A 22,802-nucleotide genomic window follows, 5' to 3' on the forward strand; every position below is an offset into this window, starting at 1 on the left:
ATATAATTTATAAGAACTTGGCATCACTAAATCTAAATAATGCTTCAACATTATACTCTGCCATAAGGAGAAATAGTGTTACTACTGTCCCTGCTACCAATTTGGCTCTCCTAATACCCTGTATTTTCACAAATCACTTCAAGTAAACATATGGTGCCATCACTTCTTGCATAGAATTAATATTCTCTTGAAATGTACAGCAGAGTGCAGATTTTAAGGGAATGAGTATTCGAAATTATTTTAAATGTACAAAATTCTTGTTTTCATAATTTCTGATTTCATGGTTAATGCTGAAAAACAGCTTTTTTCAGTTTGTTTCATTTTTATTGAAGATGCCATAAAAGAGGAGGTTACTTACAATAATGAGAGTTTATGACAAGTTAATCTTTTAACAATAATCACATTTGTCCCTAGTTTCTCTGTTTCAGATTTTAACTCAGTCTAATAATAAATATAATAATTTTGGCTGCTACTCAAGATAAAACATGCAGAGGTCAATGAACTAAAATATTTTCTGCAGTAGATACTTTTAAAAAATTTCTTTTCATAAAACTCACAGTTAAATCCTGACAATCCTTATCACAACTGTTCAAGATGTACTGTTCTAAAACAAGCACTTGCTTGGTTATGCATGCATAATAAACCCTCTTACTGAATTTGCTTCTCCTTAGCACTTCTTCATTTGCAAATGTAATACATGCTTGCAAGCAGAATAGGATAATGAAATTAATGTCATGCTTATATTTTCAATAAACAAAAAAGAAGTCAGCATACAATAAAATAATGGAAAATTAAAGTGACAAAGCAAACAAGATATTTATGCAACAGGCAGAAACCCATCCCATTTCAGGCATTATTTAATTCAGAAATTATACTCCTGCCCAGAAAATTTATCATCTATCAAACAAACAAACAAAAAAATCTGGGTTTTTTTAAACACTAATTCCTCACCAAGACATTTTCTGAAGTTACTTCATTTCTGCTCAGATCTTGTATTTGATAATTAGTTTTATTGTCCTGAAATGCAATGATGTGACACTGGCATCTAGTTTTGGAATAAATTCAACCCTGCAGAGAAAACCTACTTATGATTCTCTGCCTCGCCTTGAGCAAAATTTAGGAGCTTGACTAGTGTTCTGCATTGGGTTGAATTCCATTTACAATGAGTGTCAGTGTGTAGATTTAAAAAAAAAAAAACTTTGAAGTTACTGGAGGAAAGGCAAAGGCTGCAACTTTAAGTGGAATTTAAGCTTATTTTCCCCTTTGTTTTCAACCAGAAGGGAATTCTGAAATTCTCATGTGCAACAGTGGCTTCCATGCTTGCATTCATCTTGGTTTCATTGAAATAAGGCTTTTTTCTTCTGGTCTCTTCAGTTGTTGGGGGCATTTGGGATTGGCTGGACTCTAGCATTGTAAAAACTGCTCAGGTGCTCTTATCAGATTCTGGAACCTTGTGTTTAAGTAGTGTCACCATTGCTCTGGCATAACACCATCTGTAGTTCAGCCAGGGCACCTCATACAAGAGATTTGAGAATGTGAAGGCAAAATGAAATTAATTGCAGTGCAGGCTTGAGAAACTTAAAATATCTATAAAATATCTGTATTTGAGGGTATGGGTTTTATTTTTTTTTAATCTATTTATACTAAAAAAAAAAAACAAAAAAAGCCCCAAAAAAACCTCCAAAAAAACCCAAAAAAACAAAAAAAAACCCAAAAAACCAAAAAAAACCAAAAAACAAAACAAAACAAAACAAACCAGATGTCAAGCAGCGATTCTTCAGGGAATGTGGCTGCCTCTGCCTTAGTACTTTGGATCAGAGCAGTAGCAAGCTTCTGAAGCAAACTCAAAAGCCTTCTCCTCTTCCTGCACATTGGCTTGGTTCAGGAAGCAGCTTTGATGTGTGCAGCTGGCTTTCTTTCAAGAAAAACTGCAGCATAAGAACTGCCCAGGGTACATGCTAAATGTGCCTCAACCACCAATGAAAACATAAAAGTGCAGACCAGTGTCTTACCCTGTAAACCCTTTTGAGCCACATGTGCAGGGGGGACCACTGCTCCTAGTAATCAGCCTAAATCTTGTCCAAAGAAAAGTGTCTGAACAAGGTTGATGTAGGTGCCTCAAAACCAACTGTTTCAATTCACAGATCCACTCCTACTAAATGAAATTACTTGTTCATGTAGGCAAGGCTTGGCTACATGGTAGTCAGAACAGCTTATGATCCCCTTTTGTAACTTCCCCTACCAGATTCTCTACCACATTTGGCCCTGATTCACCTGAACTCAGTAGAGCAGAAAGGTTTTGCTACATACCAGTGGGCCATTTGAAAACATACTGTATTGTACAGCTGTTCCTTGGCTGACAGCTGGGTTGTTAGACTCTGTCTCTACCTTTCTGGATTTGTGGGTTTCATGTTAAAAATAGGAACAATAGCTTGCTGAGTTATGTTAATAAAAACTCACTCCATGGCCCACCCATCAACCTGCATTCAGCCTGTCATCAAGCAGATGGGCTCAAACACTGGGGTTGCTCTGTGTAGAAGTGAAGGACAGTCCATTAGCAACCTGTAGCTTTAAAATAGCAGAGAAGAGAATGTGAGCCCCCAAAGTGAATTTTGCCCCTCTTGCACTCAAGAAAGGTGTCATTGCTAACTTACACAATAAGGTCACTGTGTTTACAGACTGATTTTTCTTTTCCATCAAGGAGACACAAATATAGCTTAGGTTCTATAAAGTGAACATTTTGATAACACTGCAGGCAGGTCAGTTGAAGTGGAACTGGCACAGAAACATTATCAAGCATCATTTCAATAGCTTGTGGCTGTCCTCCAGGGATGCAAATATCATTACAATATAGCAAAGCAGTCTATGAACTGGATTAGCTGAACAGCCGTTATCAGCACTCAGGAAAATAATATCAGTGACTGACTTCACCTGCTTGAGTGGTTTAAATGTCCTGCCTTTCCATACTGATAACAGTTGGCACCACTTACAGACTGAAGAAAGCATGATTTTGTTTGATGTAATTATGGAACCATAGCAATTTTTGATAGAGAAGAAAAGACATATAGTCTAGGTCATCTTGTCCATCTCCCTGTAGCATGAAAGTTGCCTGGCCACATGCCTGAAGTGTATTAGAATAATACCCGCTTTTCTGCTCCTCTGCGGTTTTTTATTGGATTTATTGGGTGGATTTTCAGATTCAGAGCAGCTGAGTCCCCAATAGCAATGCTATTGGAGTCTTTATATAGGGAAAATACTAAGTAATTTGTTTTGGCATAGAAGGATAAGAAGCCAGATGTTATTTTTAGAAATGCTCGGAAGATTTTCCTCAGGGCTTAATCTCCCCAGAACAGGATGTCTGTTTGGGGAAGGACACTTTGGCTTGGTATGGGCAAGTGCTTTCCTGCAGTCCAAAGCTGGCAACCTGGCTTGGAAGCAGTCAGGAAATTTGTACTGCCAGGTGGATTTTGAAGTGATTCAGTCAGATTTTGAAGTGATTCAATACAAAGATCCATTTAGAGGCAGAATCCTCATTAACCAAATTATGCTTCCTGTCCTCAGTTTGCTTTACAGTGTACAAAGTTAGTATATGCTAGATATGCTGTATGAGAGCATCATTGTATCACAGAATGTTTTGGGTTGAAAGTGACCTTAGAAAACATACTGTTCCGACTGCCTGCTATGGGCAGGGACACCTTCCACTAGACCAGGCTGCTCGAAGCTCCATTCAACCTGCACACTTTCAGGGATAGGCATCTACAACTCCTCAAGATGACCTGTTCCAGTGTCTCCCCACCCTCACTGTAAAGAATTTCTCCCTATTTTCTAATTTAAACCTATCCTTTTTCAGTTTAAAGCCATTGCCTCTTTTCCTACCACTACATGCTTTCTTGTAGCCCCCTTTAGGTACTGGAAGGTGCTATAAAGTGTCCCTGGAGCCTTCTCCAGGATGAACAACCCCAACTCCCTCACTGTCTTCACAGAAGTGCTCAGTGCTCTGATCATCTCTGTGTCCCTCCTCTGGACTCAATCCAACAGTTCATGTCCTTTTCATATACCCTATATACAACATTAACCTATAGTAAATGAGAATTTTTGTTAAGTTTCCCATTCATCCCTGTAATGTTTGCTTGCTTGGAGGAGGGTTGCAGTAGACATTTTTTTGGTAGTATAAGACTAGTTTTACCCTAGTTATAGGAATGAATTTTCACTAGCTGTAGTTTTGCCCAGGGTGAATTCTGATGTAAATAATGATGTACCACACATACCATGGTGATACAGCACAGACTTGATTTAGTTGTAAGAACACCTACCTATTTATAAAACATCTACCAATAAAATGCCATCATCAGCTTTGAATTGTATCCTTAGATTTTTCTGAGGCCACAGAGAGGCATACTACAGTACGTTATCAGTCTGTAGTTGCCTGCTATTTGCACAGCAGTAAGCTTGCATGGTTCCATTAGCTTGCTCAGTTTAGGCACAAAAGATCCAACTACAGACTCAATGCCAGGGCAAGAAAAACTAGAAAACAGATGCTGACCTCTGGCACCCACGGGACATTTCCACACTCAGTTTTCCATTATCCTGGAGGGTGTTCTCATTACCAGCTCCAAGAAAAGTTTTCCTAAGAGCAGTGACGCAGAGAGCACTGTAAGAATGATTGCTCCCTTGGACTGCCAAAGCAGTACATGCAGCTGAGTAACAGAAGATGACTTTAACAAGGTAGTCATACTGAGCACAAACTTGTGTAGTCACTAGTGCAGGCCTTTGGAAAGGTATTAATTTCATGACTATGACACCTAAGGACAGGTATCTAAACGTGCACTGTCCAGACTCTCCAATGACAGTGAGTCGAGTACTGGGGTTTGGTTCTGCTGCCCACACACATTCACTGCTACCTGGTATATGCTAGTCCTGCTCTGTCAGAGCATCAGTCTGCTTTAGATCCTCTCTCCCACCTGTGCAGTAGCTTTTAACTTAGATGCTCTCAAGGGTAAGTGCATTTGATATCTTGTTAGCTGAGCGTGGACTGTGAGAAGTCCTGTACTCAGGATCCGCTTCAGAGCAACATGAGCTGTTCTCTAGACTACATGGCCTGTGTAGGCTTAGTGTGAGATTTTTAGTTCCTTTTGAGATTCCTGTGGTATCATTGCATCCACATAGGGTTGTTTGATGCACTGGACTCCACTCAAGACTCACACCTTTCTAGAAGAGCTGCCTGGGAAGCAGATGGAATATCCTTGGGCACTAGAAAATGCTACCAGATGAGGAAGCTCAGGCAGCTGAATCCCGTCAATTGCCCATTTCTAGGGGAGAGATATTTCTTGATTTTTCAGTCTGGAGATGAATATAATTTGGGAATGTGGATCAGATTACAGCAAAGGGAAAAACTGAAACCTTTTTCAATCTTTTCTGCTGGCACTTGTAGCTGACAAGGGAAAGAGGTCAAGCCCATCAGATTAGGACAAGAATCTGGAGACCTTTTCATTTTTTGACTCCCAAACTTTAAAAACTTCAAACCCTCTTCTGTGTTAAGTTGCAGGTGCCTGTATTCCTAGTAAAGCGTGTTAGTAAAAACTTGTTCTTGCACTGTCCTTTTAACTTCTCTGAGTATCCAGTGAATAGAGAAAAAAACCCACAACACCTTTTTTTTTTTAGGTCATTTATTACTTTGAATTTTCCAGCATCAGTAGAGACCAAGCATCTTTTCCCAGGTAGGATGTCCCTTGACAGCCCTTCTCCCTAAGGACAATGGAACTGTCAACCAAACAATGGGTGAGGGACAACACTTATTCTGCAGCTGGTCCACTACATGTAATTCTCTTTTACATTAGATTAAATAGAGAGTAACCAGTGTGACCCCATCAGTGTTCAAATAGTGTGAAAACCTGATTCTGCTAGATATTTTTCACCAGAAAGTAAGAAAGTCCAGAACCCCTCCTGTTAATACAGGGAGAGTAGGTGCCTGTAATGTGCTATCACTATTACAGTAAAGTAAATGATACTAAAAAGGGACTCTTTAGAAATTTTTGTCTGTAAGGATAAATATGTTTGTGTGGTTGTACTCTAGCCATGGGATTTTTTAGTTAAAAGAAGATAATGGACTTTTAACAAATGATAGCTTTTGCTGATATTTCATGGAGGTGTGTTGGACTGTTCAAGGGATGCCAGAGTTCAGTGTGTGCCATATAATCGCACAGCATACCTGCAATTTTTCCCTATGAACACTTGCAAGCAGCGCAGAAATGAAAAGAGTGATTACACTTTGGGCAGGCAATTTTGAGTTACTATGTACAATAGTCTAGATAAAATCAATTTCATAGGCATTACTCCTGAAGAAGTCTACATGGACTGCTGAAGTCTTAGCCACATTGACTGCTCAAAACATTGTCAAATTTCATTTTATAATAATAAGAAAGGAGAGCATCAGTTTGATTTTTAAAAATTCTGTTCTCATTCAGATAGTGTTTAATATTTTGTTCAAATACATTCTAGAACGGTTTCTCTTTTTTCATAAAGACTGACATACAACACAAAAAGAGGAGTCTACTCTTGAAAATGTAAAATGCTGAGAAGATAGATAGATTTAATACTGTAGAGATTATTACTAGACATGCTATCTCTAGTGTTCTTCAACTTTATGTAACTGTGTTCTGAATAAAAATAACCTTTCCTTCCTAGAACCTCTGCCCAAAAGCAAATGTTCTGTTCCATGGAGTCAAAAACAGTCTGAGAAGCTGAAGATTTCTTCATCCCATGCTTCAATAGGGGTATATATTCAGAATTCAGGCTTGCAAACTGTGAAGTAACACTGACTTCAGCATCTCCAAAATTGGTTCTCCAAAAGGCTTTAAACACTGAAGAATCTTTTGTCTGAACCTTTCTGTGGTCTATGGCAAACACAGTTCTAACTAATAATTCATTACTGGGCCTGCCTCATTTTTCATATCTTCAGAAATACTACATATACACATTTGTAGAACATTAAAAAGATTATGTAAAACACCACAAATTAATACCAAGAGGCAAGAACAAAATCTGAATGCAAAAAGTTCTACTGGGAACAAAAAAAGGGTAAATGCCACATCTTGGGGAAAAAAAGTGCAGTTAGAAAACAGAGGGTAATACAATCATAAAATAGCTAGAGATCTGCTAAATCTGGAGAGAATACCAATAATCTAATTTTAAAAAGGGAGTGACTGAAATGTACTGAAAGGACCTAAGAAATGGACTGTTACTGACCCCGTCATTTCATTAAACTTCTGAATATTTTCATGCTTTTTAATGTAATCCTTTGTGATCCTGGGACTTTCAAGCATTTTTTCTATGTTTCTAATGAGGTTTCATTTTTCCTTCCAGATGATTCCAAGACAGGAATATTCTGCCACTACATGATGACTGGGGCAGTTCTTCTTCAGATGCTTCTTATGAGCATTTCCTTACTGTTGGGTTCCAATTTTTATACTTTCAGAACTCTCTTTAGTCAAACTGGGCAAACAACGTTGTGTAAGTGTATTTTCAACAACAGACTGCAAAACTGGCATGAAGGTAGGGAGAGCCCTTTAAAGAACTCGTTTCACTTTCTGGTTCATAAATCCAGCAAAGTAGACCTAATTGGATAAATACGTGAGGATAATTTATCTAGACTGCTCACAGTGTGTTCCCTATCTCCCTTACATCACTGGATTGAGCTTTACACTGGTGGGAGTTAGAGGGAGAAAGACTCACTGGTCTTGCTGGTAAAAGGCTCTTGTACTTATAGAACTGTACTTGCTACTGCATAATTACATGAAGATCATTTTAATATAAAGATTGCAATCAAAAATCCACATTTTAGAACACAAGAAGTTCCAACCAAAAAAAAAAAAAAAAAACCCCACTAGCAATATCTATTCTGTTGCATGGGATTTGGTCTCAGAGTTACTACAAATGTTTCCAACACTGTCTTTGTCTGCTTCACTGCTTATGATGAGGAGAAAGAAGGACAGATGAGAATGGAAAATGGAGAGACAGGATCAATAAACTGAATGCTTCCAAGTTGCTATATTTTTCAAAATAAGACTACCCATTCTTCACACCAGCTAATTTCTGTTGGTTTTAGTATAAAACACATGATAACATGAAGTGATTGCTATTGTTTCTTTCTCTAGTACCTTAGAAAATACTGAAAGTGCTTGGATCAGTCCATACACATACAAGTACTTGTCTCCTCATATAGATTAGACAGGGTTTGAGGTGATAAAATTAAAAAAATCTTACAGCATTTTGTAATTCCATCTTCTTTTTCTGTTCAGCAAAATTTGCCTTTTAAAAAATACATTGCCAAAGCACATTTTTTCCTGTCTGTTCCACAATGCTCACCAAACTGACAAGGCACATGTCTGAACTTTGATGAATGACCAAGCACAAGACCTTTAAGTATAAAATACTTTCCAAAGCCAAAATGTGACCTACAATAGTGCTCCATGCAGCAGGTGCCAGCATGCCAGAGGAAACAGCTCTTAATACATCCTGAGTGGGCGTGCACACATTCAGAGTGGTCCTATCACGCTTCTAATGCATTTGTGTCCTGTACATCTTGTGGGCTGCAAAAAGTGAGCCCTATTTTAGCATTTTTCTCTATCATCAAGAAAATATCAAGCCTACTGTAATGCTCCACTGTTTTACACACATAAGAAATGCAATTTATAGTTCATTAGAAGTTTTTGGAGATTTAAGGAACCTCAGGTCTGAGTCAATACTAGAAAAATTCTCATTAATAAACATCACTTCTTCATTAGCACTTCTAGTCTGCTCTGGGTGCACATCAAACACATCAATAGAATCAAAATGGCACAGTGGGAGTTCCTATATGGGAAAACATTGGACAATGCTGTATGGCTGCTGCTGTGTAAGTACAAAGTCAAACCAGCAGCAGTGCAAAGTCTTTTTCCAGTCAGTTAAAAGATATAAAGCACATGGCTGTGTTCCAAAATGGATGAAGCCTAATGATGATATGGCCATGTTGGCTCTTTGAATCTTTTTGTTTTTACCAGTTCAATACTTACCCATTCAGGTGCCACTGCTGTACCCAATACAGAAAATTATATAGATCTCTGTACCTTCACAGCCAAATCTTGTTCAAGTATCTACCAGCAGCAAAAAATGCTGCCATAGAAACCATGTTTTCTGCTGCCTTAGCAATCTGCCATATTAATATTACAAAGAATTTTCAGAAGTGTATATTTTTGCCACAGTGTGTGTTTATAATTAGATGAATGTTAAGAACTGTGTATGAAGACAATGATGTCAAATCAATAAATGATACTAAATGGCAAGTAAGATGTTGATCTATATGACTATATACTCAAATTGATTATGCCAGCATTTGTTTTTTGTGTAATTCAATATTTTTAATAAGTAAAATGTGAGATTTTAGTCTAGCATATTCTTCTGTTATTTGGCCTGTATTTCATAACTTCCTTTTACTTCTGGAGATTTAACATCAAACCTATAAATACAAGGTAAAAGAACAAGTAAATTTTGAATAACAGTTGATTTTCCATGCCACTGTTCATGTCCACTTCTTGTCTCCTCAATACCACAGCCGTTGTCACATTATATACCCAAGCCCCACAGCACCACCACAGCCAGATGATGGCAGGGCACCAAGGAGGGGTCCCTGTGCAGCTCTTCTGGACTCCACAGTCTCTACAAAGTGCTAAGCAGGGAGAATCTGATCATGGTACTAAGTATGGTGTCCTTGTCTTGAAATACATCCAGTCTTGAATATGACCTTTGAGTGTAGCACTTGCCTCCTGCCAGTCAGTAATTTTGGCTCTTCCAGCAGCTGCAAAAAACAGTGACACTCTTTGAATGGGCTGGAGCATGTCTGGTGCTGCATCTGTGTTGGCAGGCAGCAGCTCCTTAACTTGACTAATAGAGCTGCTTGCAATTTTGCTACCGTGAACATGCCATGAACTACACCAGGTCTTCAAAAGGTACATTTTATTCTGCTCTATGATGGACAGCAAGTCCACAGACCTCACCTGCTTCTTCCTAGAACCTCAGACAGAGCAATCCTAGGTAAAGTTACATAATCTGTTCACACCAGAGCCAAGCATGTCTTCATCCCCTTTGTTAAATTCCTTATTTCACCTTCCTTCCTTGCTCAGCTGTGAAAAATAACTACACAAGATAATATTAATTTAATTTGCTTTTCATTTTAAAATGAGGACAAATACTACATGAAACAAATTCCAATGCTTTCACTATTTGAACTACTGTTGATAATGCCAGTGAAAGAAGATAGGTCACTTATTAATCTTAAATAACTTGACATTTCAGTTTTATTAATCAAAGTCTTGTCAATTAAATAATATTTCATCATACTTTACGGATTTCAGCAGCACACAGAACTCTTAAAAGAGCCATGGAAGTTCAGACTGAGAGAATGGCAATCTGCAAAATGGACAGTGCTATTTCAGCCACTGCTGCTTTATTTACGTTTGTTCAATTGTACACTGTACAATTTTAACAATCAGAGAAGAATTTTAACAAAGAAATAAAAAAATATTTACGCTGCTTTAACATTTTACAGACATCTAATCTTATACCTCTGACTATTTTACCTCTGCCATTAATAAAGGCTAAAGAATTCAGAGAAAAAGAAAAGGAAGAAAGGCAACAGAATGACTTCTGTTTATGATTTTATTAGAGATTAATGGTCTCTCTCTGTTGTACTAAACCCATTGGTAGTGAAGCAGGTAATTACTTATATTCTATTTGATATTAGACATTCCATGATAATCTACTGCTTTACTTACAGAGATAAGATCAGAAGCTCACTCTGCAGGAGCAATGCTTACAGTTTTCTGAAGGGTCTCTATTGTACTCCCTTTTTTCAGATGTGCATGGCTTTGTGTGTCAAAATTGTCCAACACATAGGAGAGGTGTGTTTCAGAAATTCAGCCCCAAGCTTTTAATGCCTCAGATCCCCTTATCTAACAGCTTTGAATTAACTTGTGTCATTTGTGTTGCAGGATGTTCTTGAGGGTATAACTGATTAAATGGCACAAAATCTAGCAGTGATGGAGCAGCTTCAAATTCAATGCCATTAAATGGATTCTCAGGCTGTCAGACTTTCTATAAAGAAACTCTGAAGGCTAGAACAGATATTCAGTAAGTTTTAAAGAAACTTTAATGTTTTCACTCTTGGTTTATAATGAAGCTATTGGAGTTGTCCCAGTTAATCATCCTTCAATTATGTAACTATTTCTCTATTTCCCCAAAACAAATTTCAGAGCTGGTAACTAACTAGTGATTATACAGGTCACAAACAAGCTGAAATGCTTTCACGGTGCTGGATTTACAGAAGATTTCCTCTTTCAGTAATTGAAAGACAAGAAATACAACTATGTGGCAATACATACATTTGTTTGAATGTGTTTGAACAAGGTGTCTGTCCAGTTGAATGAACCTCATGAAATATCTATTGTTACTATCAAAGCTCAGAAAAGCTTATGCTTGTGTTAGATATTATCTCTCAGATCTCATTCTTCCTTCCTTGAGGCCCACGTTCTGACCTCACCAATGTGCATCTCTTAGGTACTTGGATTTCAAAATACCTTCACACTTCCAGGATCTCCCATATGTTGGGAGATGGTTACCTATGAGCATCCAGCAAGTCATGATGTCTCTTGCCTTGGGAAGCCTCTCCTTTGCTGTAATGCAAAAATAGATGTTTTGGCTACTGATGCAGTATTATGTCACTTTCCTCTCCCTGTGCCTCCCTTTTTTTTAACTGTGTTTTCCTTTTTTTGTCTACATACATATATAAATATATATATATATATATATATGCTGTATGCTGTATTTTAATATGTATTTTAATTTAAATTATGACAAATGCAGGGCAGACACCTGCTGGCTGTTTTCATGTTACTTGCCACAGAAGGCTCTAGCTCCAAGCCTAGTAGTCCCAGATGGCACTGTAATAAAAACAATAAAGATAAACTCATAATTCCCCAGGGCATCAACCACAAATTCCATATGCAGGATGCACTCTCTTCCTCAGCATTGATCAGACTTTTCTGTCAAGAGAAATGCTCTGAGGAGATCAGGAATTTTCAACATTTTTATGCCTTTTCCTGAATCTACACTGTGCATAATAAGTGACAGACAAGTGTGGCTATCCACAAATTTACGTATTGAGACACACACAGAGATACACATACACACGTTTTCTGAGCCTTGGGAGTTATGGCAATTTACTGCTCCAGCCAAGGTATTCAGCTTCTGCACCACTTCGGACACTTCCCCGTGACAATATAATATGAATACCCACAAATATCTGCCTATTACTGGCATATCTAATAGGAAACTGCTGAGTCCTGAAACTACCCCTCAACGGTACACCTATAGATCCATGGTGAAAATTCATTCAACATATTGCTTTACTATAAGTGAATTGTAATTAATGGATAGATCTATGTTACAGTGGGGATTACTGCAACACGTGTATCAGACAACGAGGCCCGTGGAAAAGAAATATATATGGACCAATTCTTGATGGATGTTTCAGAGATGTTTATTTCTCCAGCCGCATGGTCGGGGCTCTGCCGAGGAACTGCTCAATCACGGGACCCGAGGGTCCTTGCCCACGCAGGGAACACAAACCAACCAATGGGAACGAGGCTGACCAGGGACAGGGAAACCCCGTGTCTGTCCCCAGGGCCCCTCTCCCAGGACTGCATGGCAGGGGGGAGGGACCCCAACAGATCTACTTGCCCTGATTAAGCCATCCAAAAATACGTTTGGCCATAGACTGGACTATGCACTGTAGCCTGCCTTTACAGTCAATGGAGAAATAATTCTCCCCTGAACAAGGGCGCTTGTGAAATAGGGGTCCTAAAATAGATGAGATAAACTGTTCCTAATGCTCAGGGCCTGGGATGAAAAAAATTAGACACCTGAATTTAGATAACTAAAGTTAAATGAGATTGATCATTTCTGGGATTGTTGTTTGTCTGGTTTTGTCTCTCTCCTGAAGATGTGTAAGACTTCGTGCCACTATTTCCTGAATGTCAAATTGTGAGGGGGGCCTGTGGGGAGATTATGACTTTTTGTTTACCACGCTCTATGGGGAAATTGTGACTTTTTGTTTACCACTGCATGGCTAGGTTTTATAGATGATTATCAAACCTGCCTTCTCAGCCAGTTTATTTTATTTTTTTAATCTTGGCAGAGTCTTTTAATTATATCTCATCCCTAGAGCTCAGTAAAACTTCATATTCCTAATACTCTTACAAGCAGTGTTGCAATCTAACAGGTATTTAATATTGATCCTCTGTAAGGAATTTGATCTCCTTCTTCCTGTGTGATAACAAATTTAATTTTTACCCCCAAATTTTCTACTTCTCTTTCTGGATAGTTATGTTGTAAAACATAGGTCATCTCAATATTTCCGTCCACACCTTGATGTCCATAAATGTTGAATATCAGGGCTGAAAAAATGTTAATAATGGATAATAATCTAATACTTCATGGAGAACAGGTTGAAACACATAATTTGGAAACTTAATGGTCTTTGTAGGTCGAGACTGAGACAAAGCACACTGAAGGTCCCTGTTTATTCTGGTACATTGCCAGCACCTTCACAGATGAGTTCACAGGTTGCAGGGTTAAGAAAGGAGGACCAAAGCATTCAGGAGAGTATGGCTTTGGACTGGATATCAAGCAGGGTGTATAAGCACCATCCTGAATTAGAGAATTCAACTTTCCTGTGAATTGATTTATTCAAAAATTAATCAGAAAGAAGAAGAAATTTTTTGGAAGATAGGTCTATGAGTTCTAGTTCTTTGATTACACAAACCAAAACACTGATAGATATTATTAAATAGTGGTTTTATTGCAAAGATATTCCTTTAAATGGCCTGCATGATATGAAGAAGACTATTAATAATGAGAGAAATACAGCTTTTCTTTTTTTTTTTTTTTTTTTTTTTTTTTTTCCCCCAGTTGTTCAAAATAAGCTGTTTGATCATCCCTTATCATTCTGGAGCAAACAGAAGATGGTTGCAGTGACAAACTCATTTGCAACATCTAAAATTCCAGGAATATTTATTTCCACTAATAATGAACTTGTCAACTAGGTAGTCTGCAGCAGTTACAGGTAAATGCCCTTTTTCTATTGAAAATTCTAATCAATATTTGCATATTTAAGAAAAAGGTGCATGAAAGTTTAGAAATTAATGAGGAAGTTGGCAAAAAACATAACTCCAGTATGTTAGCAAAGCAATAAGTTCTCTAGCAGAATGAATAGCTTCTCTGAAATCAACTAAAACTCACTGTAACAATTTTTAATAGCTCAGTATACCCAGTGGTTTTAGGAAAATTTGAAAAGAGACTGATTCCAGTGCCCCGCTTTAAATAAATATTTAATCCATGACAGTAACTGCAGATATTTTTTCTCTGTGGAAATTCTCAAAGGAGAAAAATACTACATTGATTCTCTTATTTATTACAAAGTGTAGTTTGTCAATTGCCATAGCCTAAAGTCTCAATTTCATGTTTTTGGATTTAGAAGTGTTTTGTATTACTCACATTATTAATTTATTAAGGTTTTGAAACTTCTCATGAAAAGTGTTTATCAAACTGGCAGTACCCTTTCTATTTCCTTACATAGTCTGTACTGTCTGCAACTGCCGAATCAAATAAGATGAGCAAGTATTCTGGTTCTAAGCACTAAATGACACATTAAAGTGCAAGTTAAATAGTAAATAAAAATAGACGGTTTTTGCCAGTTTGTGGTGCCAGACTTTAATGACATCATAAACCCATTGCTCATGCTGCATGCAGCTGCCATATCAGAAAAAAAATGCAGCCTTATAAGAAATAAGTAATTTGGGACATTTTTTCCCTGGAAAGGGCAGAAATTATGGAAAAATCACAAACTCTTTTGCCAAAATAATGACTTAGATTTTACTTTTCATTTTACAGTTGTTCCCAGAAGGCATGATTGCTAATCAGATCAACATTAAATTGAGTATCAATGTTCCCTTCCCTGGGCATTCAAAGCTCTACTATTAGCATAATTCAAATTATTAATTATTTAATTATTTATATTGCAGGAGTACTCAAGATCCCTTATCAAAATCTGGCATAAACACAGATGAGCAGAGTGTTCTTGCACAAGAAATCTTAGGTAAGTTTTATGAAGAAAGAATAATGACTATGGAAACTTGTTCCTAGAATTTGAGAAACACAATGGCTTTCTGGTTTTTTTCTAGACTTAAATTTCTGTCCAAGTGCAGTCAGCTAAAGTTCAGTCCAGCTTATCATTCTTCCTTATTTGTCTTGCAACGACTACCTTTGGCATGTCTAGGATTAAAATGATCACAGCAAACGTCAAAGTTAAACTGAAAGGCCTTTAACAATTTGGATCCTGCGGCAGATGAAAAAATTCTGTCTTACGTTCATTCAGGCAAATAATATTTTCCAGGGTAACTAAGGGAAGATAAATTTGGTCTATGCAAAGAGTAAATTTCAGTGAAATTTAACGTAATAGAAATATGGTATGATAATTATTACTATCTTCACTGAATAATTCTAGAAGACATTGACCCCTGAAATACATTCTTTTCTGAGGTGAATAGGATGATTTTGTCTCACCTATCATGGAGAAATTGATTGTACTTTTAGAACAAAAGCTATGATCTTAATTGACTATCATTTTAAGATAAGGTACAGCTCAGTCCTAAAATACTTAGCAAAGTTTTATTTTTCATTGAAAATAGACTTTTTGAGTATCCAAACTTAGTATCCAATACTAAGTTTGTAACTGGTTAAATAAGTCACTCATCTATGAAGATGGATTAGTAGAGTACACTGAGTAACTCAATATTGTTTATATATTGCACTTGTCATAAAAATCTACTGTTTAACACACATGTAACATCACATTTTTTTCATGTGTCTACCTAATTCATAACACCCCTAGTGATTTCTTTAGCCCAAAATGTGAACTGAAAATACATTTCATTTCTTTTCCAGTGATTGCTGAAACCAGGTCTAATCTTCTCCTCCTCAGATTTTTAAAGTGAAAAATAGGACCACAAATAGAGCCATCAGCCAGTGGAGAGGGACTAGAAGTGGAGGAAAGGAAGAACTGCTGGTGTTCTCGAAATGTCCTTCTGTAATAAAGCTAAAGTACCTTAGCAAGGTGGCATATTACACTACCAGGGCAATTCCAGAGATTTACACTACCTAATTACAAGATATTTCCTTGTTGAGTGAGGACATCCAGAATGGTCAAGACGGACCTCTTTCCCTGTAAGTAGAGGAGAAGGACCTTGGCTTAGTCACCCTTTAGGGACCTAACAGCAGTACTTTACGAAGGGCTGATCAAGAAGATGGATCTGGGGTCTTCACAGAAGTGCATGGTGGGAGGAAGAAAGGCAGTGGGCACAAGCGGAAAGAAGGGAACTGAAACATAATGAAAAGCGTTCTCCCAATGAAAAGAATAAAACAGTGGCACAGGCTGCCCAGAGAGGTTGGATGTTATATATCTTTGATATTTTCAATACCAGAATGGACAAGCCCTGGACAACCTGGTCTGAACTCACATCTGACCCTGCTTGAGCAGGAGATTGGACCAGAGACCTCCTGAGGCCTCTTCCAGACTGAATTATCTTGTGGTTCTATGATTCTGTGATGACACATGCAGATATTAGAAACAATATGGAATTTATCAAATCTAAAACACCTTAAAACTCAGATAAATACTTCAATCCTAAATATTATGTGCAGACTTGTTTAACAGCTACTTCAGGGCATCTTGGGCTTAGTTTCTCTGCCTGACATGGCTGTGGCACTACGCAGATATATTATGTAGATTTAACTATTATCTGACATTTTTATACATTCAATGAGACATTATTCTAAATACAAAAGGCAACTAAACTTCAAAGAAAATGATTTACAAGAGAGGAACAAATATAGTTAGCTAGATATATGTATTAGTAAAAGAAAGTTTATATCACTTAGAAGCACAGGCTGTATATAATATGGATGTTTGTGTTCTTTATGGCCTACATAAAGTTAAGTTTGTTTGGGTATCTTAGCTAAGTATTTGCATATACTGACATTTTAGATTTTTTAAAGTGCTGTTTTTATATAATAATTTCTTTTTATGTATTTTAAACTACATTTATATACCACTGTTTCTTCTAGATTTAAAATATGGATTTTAGCTCTTCCATTTAAATTATTCTAAGTGCTAAGGAAGACATTATTGCAGTATTGCTTTAAGCATTTGCTTGCTAACAGAAGGCTGTAAGAGGCCAACATGCATTTGGTACAATTGTGAAATACTTATAGAATGCATCTGTCTCAGCTATTAACCATATGAGATTGGTTCAGCAGAGATTGCTGAAAAGGTGCATATTGATTGCTTAGCTCTGCTGTCAAAGGAGTACAATGCACAGTATTATAATGGATGCAGATTACAGTGATTGTTGTTGAACAAGAAACTTTTGAGAGGTTCTATTTATTTCAAATGCTTTAAAAAAAGCAATTTGAATGAGCCAAAACACAGGTATTTTCCCTAAATTGCTTTCAGTGTTCCTGTTTTTAATAGATTTTATTTCACAAAGTTCTGGCTAGTGGGCTGGTAATGACTTCTGTACAGAATGGCAACTATGTTTTTGTGCGATAAAGCCACAAACAATGTATTCAACTTAATTGATAATAAAATTCAGTATTTTTTCAATAACTCCTCCTTCACTATCCCACATTTCAACAAGATTTTATTTAAGGTAGCACTAAACCATATATTTTTGTAATGTAATTAAACGGTAAATGTTAATGTAATGCTAATTATAACAGGCCCAACTTTTTATCAAGCAGTTGGAAAGAGACAGTTCTAAATATATTTAACATTTGGGTTGTGCTTTGAACACTTCTAACTTATCGGAATATAATATGAAACATTATGTACCTCGGCCTCATTACACTGGGGGTTCAGAACTGACAACTAGCTCCACATGAGTTTCCATGCCTATGTAGAAGAAAAAAGAAGGTATTTTTTTAGAATTAAAATGTGGAAACTATCAAGAAAAAATAGTATCTTTTCCACTGTATGTTTTCCATGTCCACACATGCAAAAATTTGCCTTTATCTAAGGAATGTTTGGTTGACTTGACGTTCTTTCCTAAAAATCTTGATAAAAAAGTAATTAACCAAGCTACTACGTTAAATTAATTGTCTTCTTTAACCAGAGCTGTAGCAAATGAAGCAAGATGGGGTCGCACCAGAAACATCCTATTGATAGGAGCACTAAGAAAAAATTATGTTTCACCAGTACTTCTCCCTTTGCACTGGCAACCACAAAGAAGGAAAGCTAATCTGTAGTGATAGCACAAGCAGGACAAAGTAATGTTTGCTCCTGGAAAGAAACCAAAGAAAAAGAGGAGAAAATCTGAGGAGATGAACATCTTTCCACAGTGGCTTTTTTACATTAATTTGCTAAGAAGTGAAGTTGGATTATGGTTTTATTTGGCACAACTTATCAACCTTGTTGAATTCTGACACAGTACCAGTACTCCTTCAGCTTTCTGGAGTATCCCTCATAATCCAATATTTACTTCAGTATTTCACAGGTCCAGCAAGACTGAAGACTTCTAGCAATGAGTGAGCTAGGTCTGATGGTTTAAAAAATACCCCTTTTTTTTGTAAATTGCAGCTTTGTGTTTAGATTAATGATTAGTAAAAGAACAGATAGACTTTCTTATCTCACTTTCATTAGCTTCATACCCAACTTATTATTTTTACTCAAATACATGTTGATTATATTTGGCTTCTTTGCATCATTTTTTAATATATAAATTTAAAATATATTCAGAATGTGATTTTTGTATACTTATATGGTGTACAACTTTGACAAAGTTTATTTTACTCATAATTTACTTTTTGAAGCTCATAGGCCTTAGATCAACAGACTGCCTTTTACTCTGCTTCTTTTATCTTCCTTTAAATACTCTGTATTTTATACTCCCATACTTATTTGTTAATTTTTATGTCCTCTCTTTTCCATTTTCTCCCTATTGCTTTTCATTGACAATTGCTGTCCTTTCTACTGCCACTGAGCTGCAAAGGACTTTTAGAAAAAAATAGCTCAGTAAGGCAATGCACTTTTCTATCTATTAGAGAAATTCTTTTTCATATCCACTTCACTCAAAATTTTCCACATACCATTTTGTTGGTATTCACAATTTTCTTTGGATGTTGGAAGCTTTTCTGAAGCACTAAATATACCTTTAGCTGGTTGGAACCATCTTTATTTTTGTCTTCTGACCATAATCATATCATCATCATTGATGTTTAGGCTGCCACTAAGTTCCATGAAGGGATTAGTTAATTTTTGCTCATTAAGATACTGAAATTAACTTTAGAATTTTAACAGCAAAGTGCACTCATATAGCATATCCTGTGAGGCTAGAAAGAAAAACTTTTTTCTTGTTTGTCTCCTCTAAAAAAGAAACAAATCAATTTCATCATACTAGTTATGATAAAATGTGGGCCAAGGACCAGCTCTGAGCCTGCACAGAATACTGTGTATACTGTACCTATTTTTAGTTGAATATTATTCATTGAATACATTATTTAGAAAATGTTGCTGGTTTTCAATGAATAATTTATTCAGTTTTGTTGCTATCTTAGACCAGCTTTAATTATAACTCACAGTGCAGTGCTGAAGCAAAGAGAGATGAAAAATGATAAGCCCAACTATTGCTAGGATATCTAGAGACTTAGGGCATTAAATATCATCCATCTAAGCTGAAACCAAAATCCTGATATTTTCAGCTTGCGTATATTCTCTCTTGTCACTTGTAAGTATTTTTGGTTTACTCTCGTTCTCCTTTTTTCCCCTTCCTCCCTGGTTTCTGTCAATTTTTGCTTCCAATTTTGCCTAAATGTCTGTTCTGTCCTTCATGTCTCTTTTGTTTTTCACCACTCACCTACCCCTGTCAACAAGCCCTCATTTTTGATATAGATTAGGGTAGTCCAGCAGACCTCTTGAGAGTAAATGGATCCTTCATAAAACACTTCTAAATTTATTAATTTTTCTCTGCTGATTCAGCTCAGTGGAGTAAATCTACAGGAAAACATTTCTGGGAGACATTTTTTTCCCCTTGTAGGCTTGTGGTAAATGAAAACGATTCTATGACCAGTGTATTTTAATAGTTCCCATATGAAACCATCATCTGCTCTTGTCCATCATTTAACCAGACTAAAACAATGCCATAGTAAATTGACTGAGTCTGGCAACATCCACAAATGTAAATTCATAGAGGAGAGAAAGAAATGCAAATCAATCCATATCCATGTGCCAATCTTCAGGCAAGCTGTGAAGACAACTATTCTGAAGCAAGTACATATAGAAAACAGGACAGGCTGATGTCATCCATGTCAAGCAGTAATCTATGTAACTGATGCCGTATTGACATTGGAAAACAGCTTAGATAGTTGGTGCAATATTAGAAATCATTAAAAATTACAAGAGAATAGGAATGCCTGTGAACCAGAAGAAATTCTTGATTCATCAGAGTGCTCTTAAATGGACTTCTGGGCAACATCCTAATGCTGATGTGAGCCGTTCTGCTGCAATGACCCAAAACCAGAAAGATGAAGAAAAGACCCTGGGCACCAAGCATAGCGTTTTAAAAATACTCATATTTGAAAAGTTTTCAAATGTGGACAGGTAGCTACTACAAAAAACTTCTGCAGATCTTGTTCTTGGACTCAATAGAATGGAATGTGTAAAGTGACATTTCTCCGTGCTGGAAACGTTTCATGCTAGATTGTTCTTATGCAGGAATAATATAGGAGAACTCAAAAGGAATGCCTACCTAGCTCAGGTTCCTGGGCACTGCAAGAATGCAAATAATAACAATAATAGTAATTACATAAAAACTAGACAGCCAAAAGGCTGTTCTCTCGTGGTTCCAAGAGAAAACCATAGAGGTGGTTCTTCTGGAGACTCTGTCACTAGTCAGAACATTTAAATATGGTTGCATCTGGAACTTAAAAAGTACCAGCAGCAGCACATGATTTTCCAATCTCTTAACATCTGCAATTTAATGCATCAGAAAGCAAAAGAACAAGGGTAACAGTCGGGTATTTGTTATATGTTTAAAGTCTGCCAATAATGTAGCATATGAAAGTGTGCCTATAAGAAAAACTTGTTTGATTAAAATGAAACAAATGTTTAATTTCCCCTCTCTGATTAAACAGTTATTTGCAAGAGCAGTGAGCATGAAAACATACATGTAGATATGAATATATACATATTGAGAGACACAACAATTTTATTGTACAACACTTATAAATAGATTTGAGAAACTCAAGATATATAAGAAACCCTCTCCAAGAAAAGGCTGTTTAACACTACAAACTCTGACTATTCCAAAATACAATACTTGTTTTTTTCTAGAAAGCAGTTTTTAAAAAATCCTCTGCATTTCTATTTCTTGTCCTGAAAACCTGACCTACAGATACAGTATATTGCTAGCATATCTCTGTTTCTTCATCAACATATTTTCGACAAAAAATATATAAACTAATGTTCTTGGAAGACTTCACCCCATTTCAGAAAGTCTCCACAGAGATAGGAAAATTGAAATGGTTACATAGAAATTAAAATAAAAATGTATGAGTTTAGACAGCTATTTTCCACATATCTTCCTTATTTCCTAACTTGTTGGCAAGGCTATCATATAAGCCATGCTCTAGTAACTTTACAAAAATAAATCACAAACTGTGCCTATTTTAATTATGACATCTGTTCTGCAGCAGAGTATTGTATAGGTCAATAACAGCAGCATGGCTTGGTGTCACAACTGGATTTGTATCACAAATATAATCACCGATAATTTATTAATGGATTCTCTACAATAATTTTCTGATATTGCTTTTCAGCCTAAAAACAAGACAAATACTCTTGTCCATCCAAGCATTATTCTATATGCAATCAGCATACTTTTCATAGTACATAATTGAAAAAGTAATCATGAGCTCCCCAACCCATGTCCCACAATTATATAAAAAGATTTTCCCCTATTAAATGGTATTATATTTAAAATTATTAGCAATTTATCAGACTCTGCAATAAAGTAGAAAAAATACAGTACCTTGAACACTAGTTTTCTCAAAGATAAGTAAATGCCTAAATATCAAGCATTCTTCAGCTGTACAGATGCAGTTGAGAACACAAGATAAAAATAAATCTACTTTAATAGATGTAATATGAGACCTCAGGTAGGTTTTTGAATAATATTCGAGTACCTGTATCATCTGTTAGGAAAGCTGCAGTGCAGGCATGTAGCTTTTAAATGGAAAGCCAAAATCACAGATGAAGAGTAGGACAGAAAATGATAACAGTCCTTTCCTAGCTCCCTCACCAACTGGCTGTTGAATTTTATAGGTAGATTAAGTCATGGAAGATTAAGATAGAAGCTTTGCTCAGAGCACCTACCAGGCAAGAGAAAGCAAAATACAGCACTCCATTTAAAACAATGTACTTTGTAAAACCAGAAAAGCTGATTGGCAAAGCAATCATCTTTAAAATGTCCCTGAAGATTATAAATAAAACTATTATATTTTATACTGGAGCTCCGTGGTATGATGACAACCCATTAACTCAATCAGAATAACGACAGGAGGGCCATCAGAATGATAAAGCCGTTCTAATGAAATGCAGACAAAGATTAAAAAGAATTAAAAGTGACAAGTAAAATCCATTAAACGACAGCCTTTAGCTA

General features: G+C 36.5%; 1 protein-coding gene across 4 annotated transcripts in view; it reads right to left on the bottom strand.

The window, feature by feature from the left end:
* The window catches only part of ZNF804B (zinc finger protein 804B), a 247,183-nt gene that overhangs the window by 60,252 nt on the left and 164,129 nt on the right, over positions 1-22,802 (bottom strand). Inside the window, exon 1 of one of the 4 annotated variants that reach the window (XM_032112922.1) lies at positions 22,327-22,431. The exons of the other annotated variants lie outside the window; for them this stretch is intronic. Coding sequence (XP_031968813.1) covers positions 22,327-22,335 — 9 coding nt within the window. The 5' untranslated portion in view covers positions 22,336-22,431. Of the gene's footprint in view, positions 1-22,326; positions 22,432-22,802 lie in introns of those variants that run through there. 4 annotated transcript variants of the gene reach the window in all.

The sequence above is a fragment of the Corvus moneduloides genome, chromosome 1 (genome assembly GCF_009650955.1).
Source record: "Corvus moneduloides isolate bCorMon1 chromosome 1, bCorMon1.pri, whole genome shotgun sequence".
Classification (NCBI taxonomy): Eukaryota; Metazoa; Chordata; class Aves; order Passeriformes; family Corvidae; genus Corvus; species Corvus moneduloides.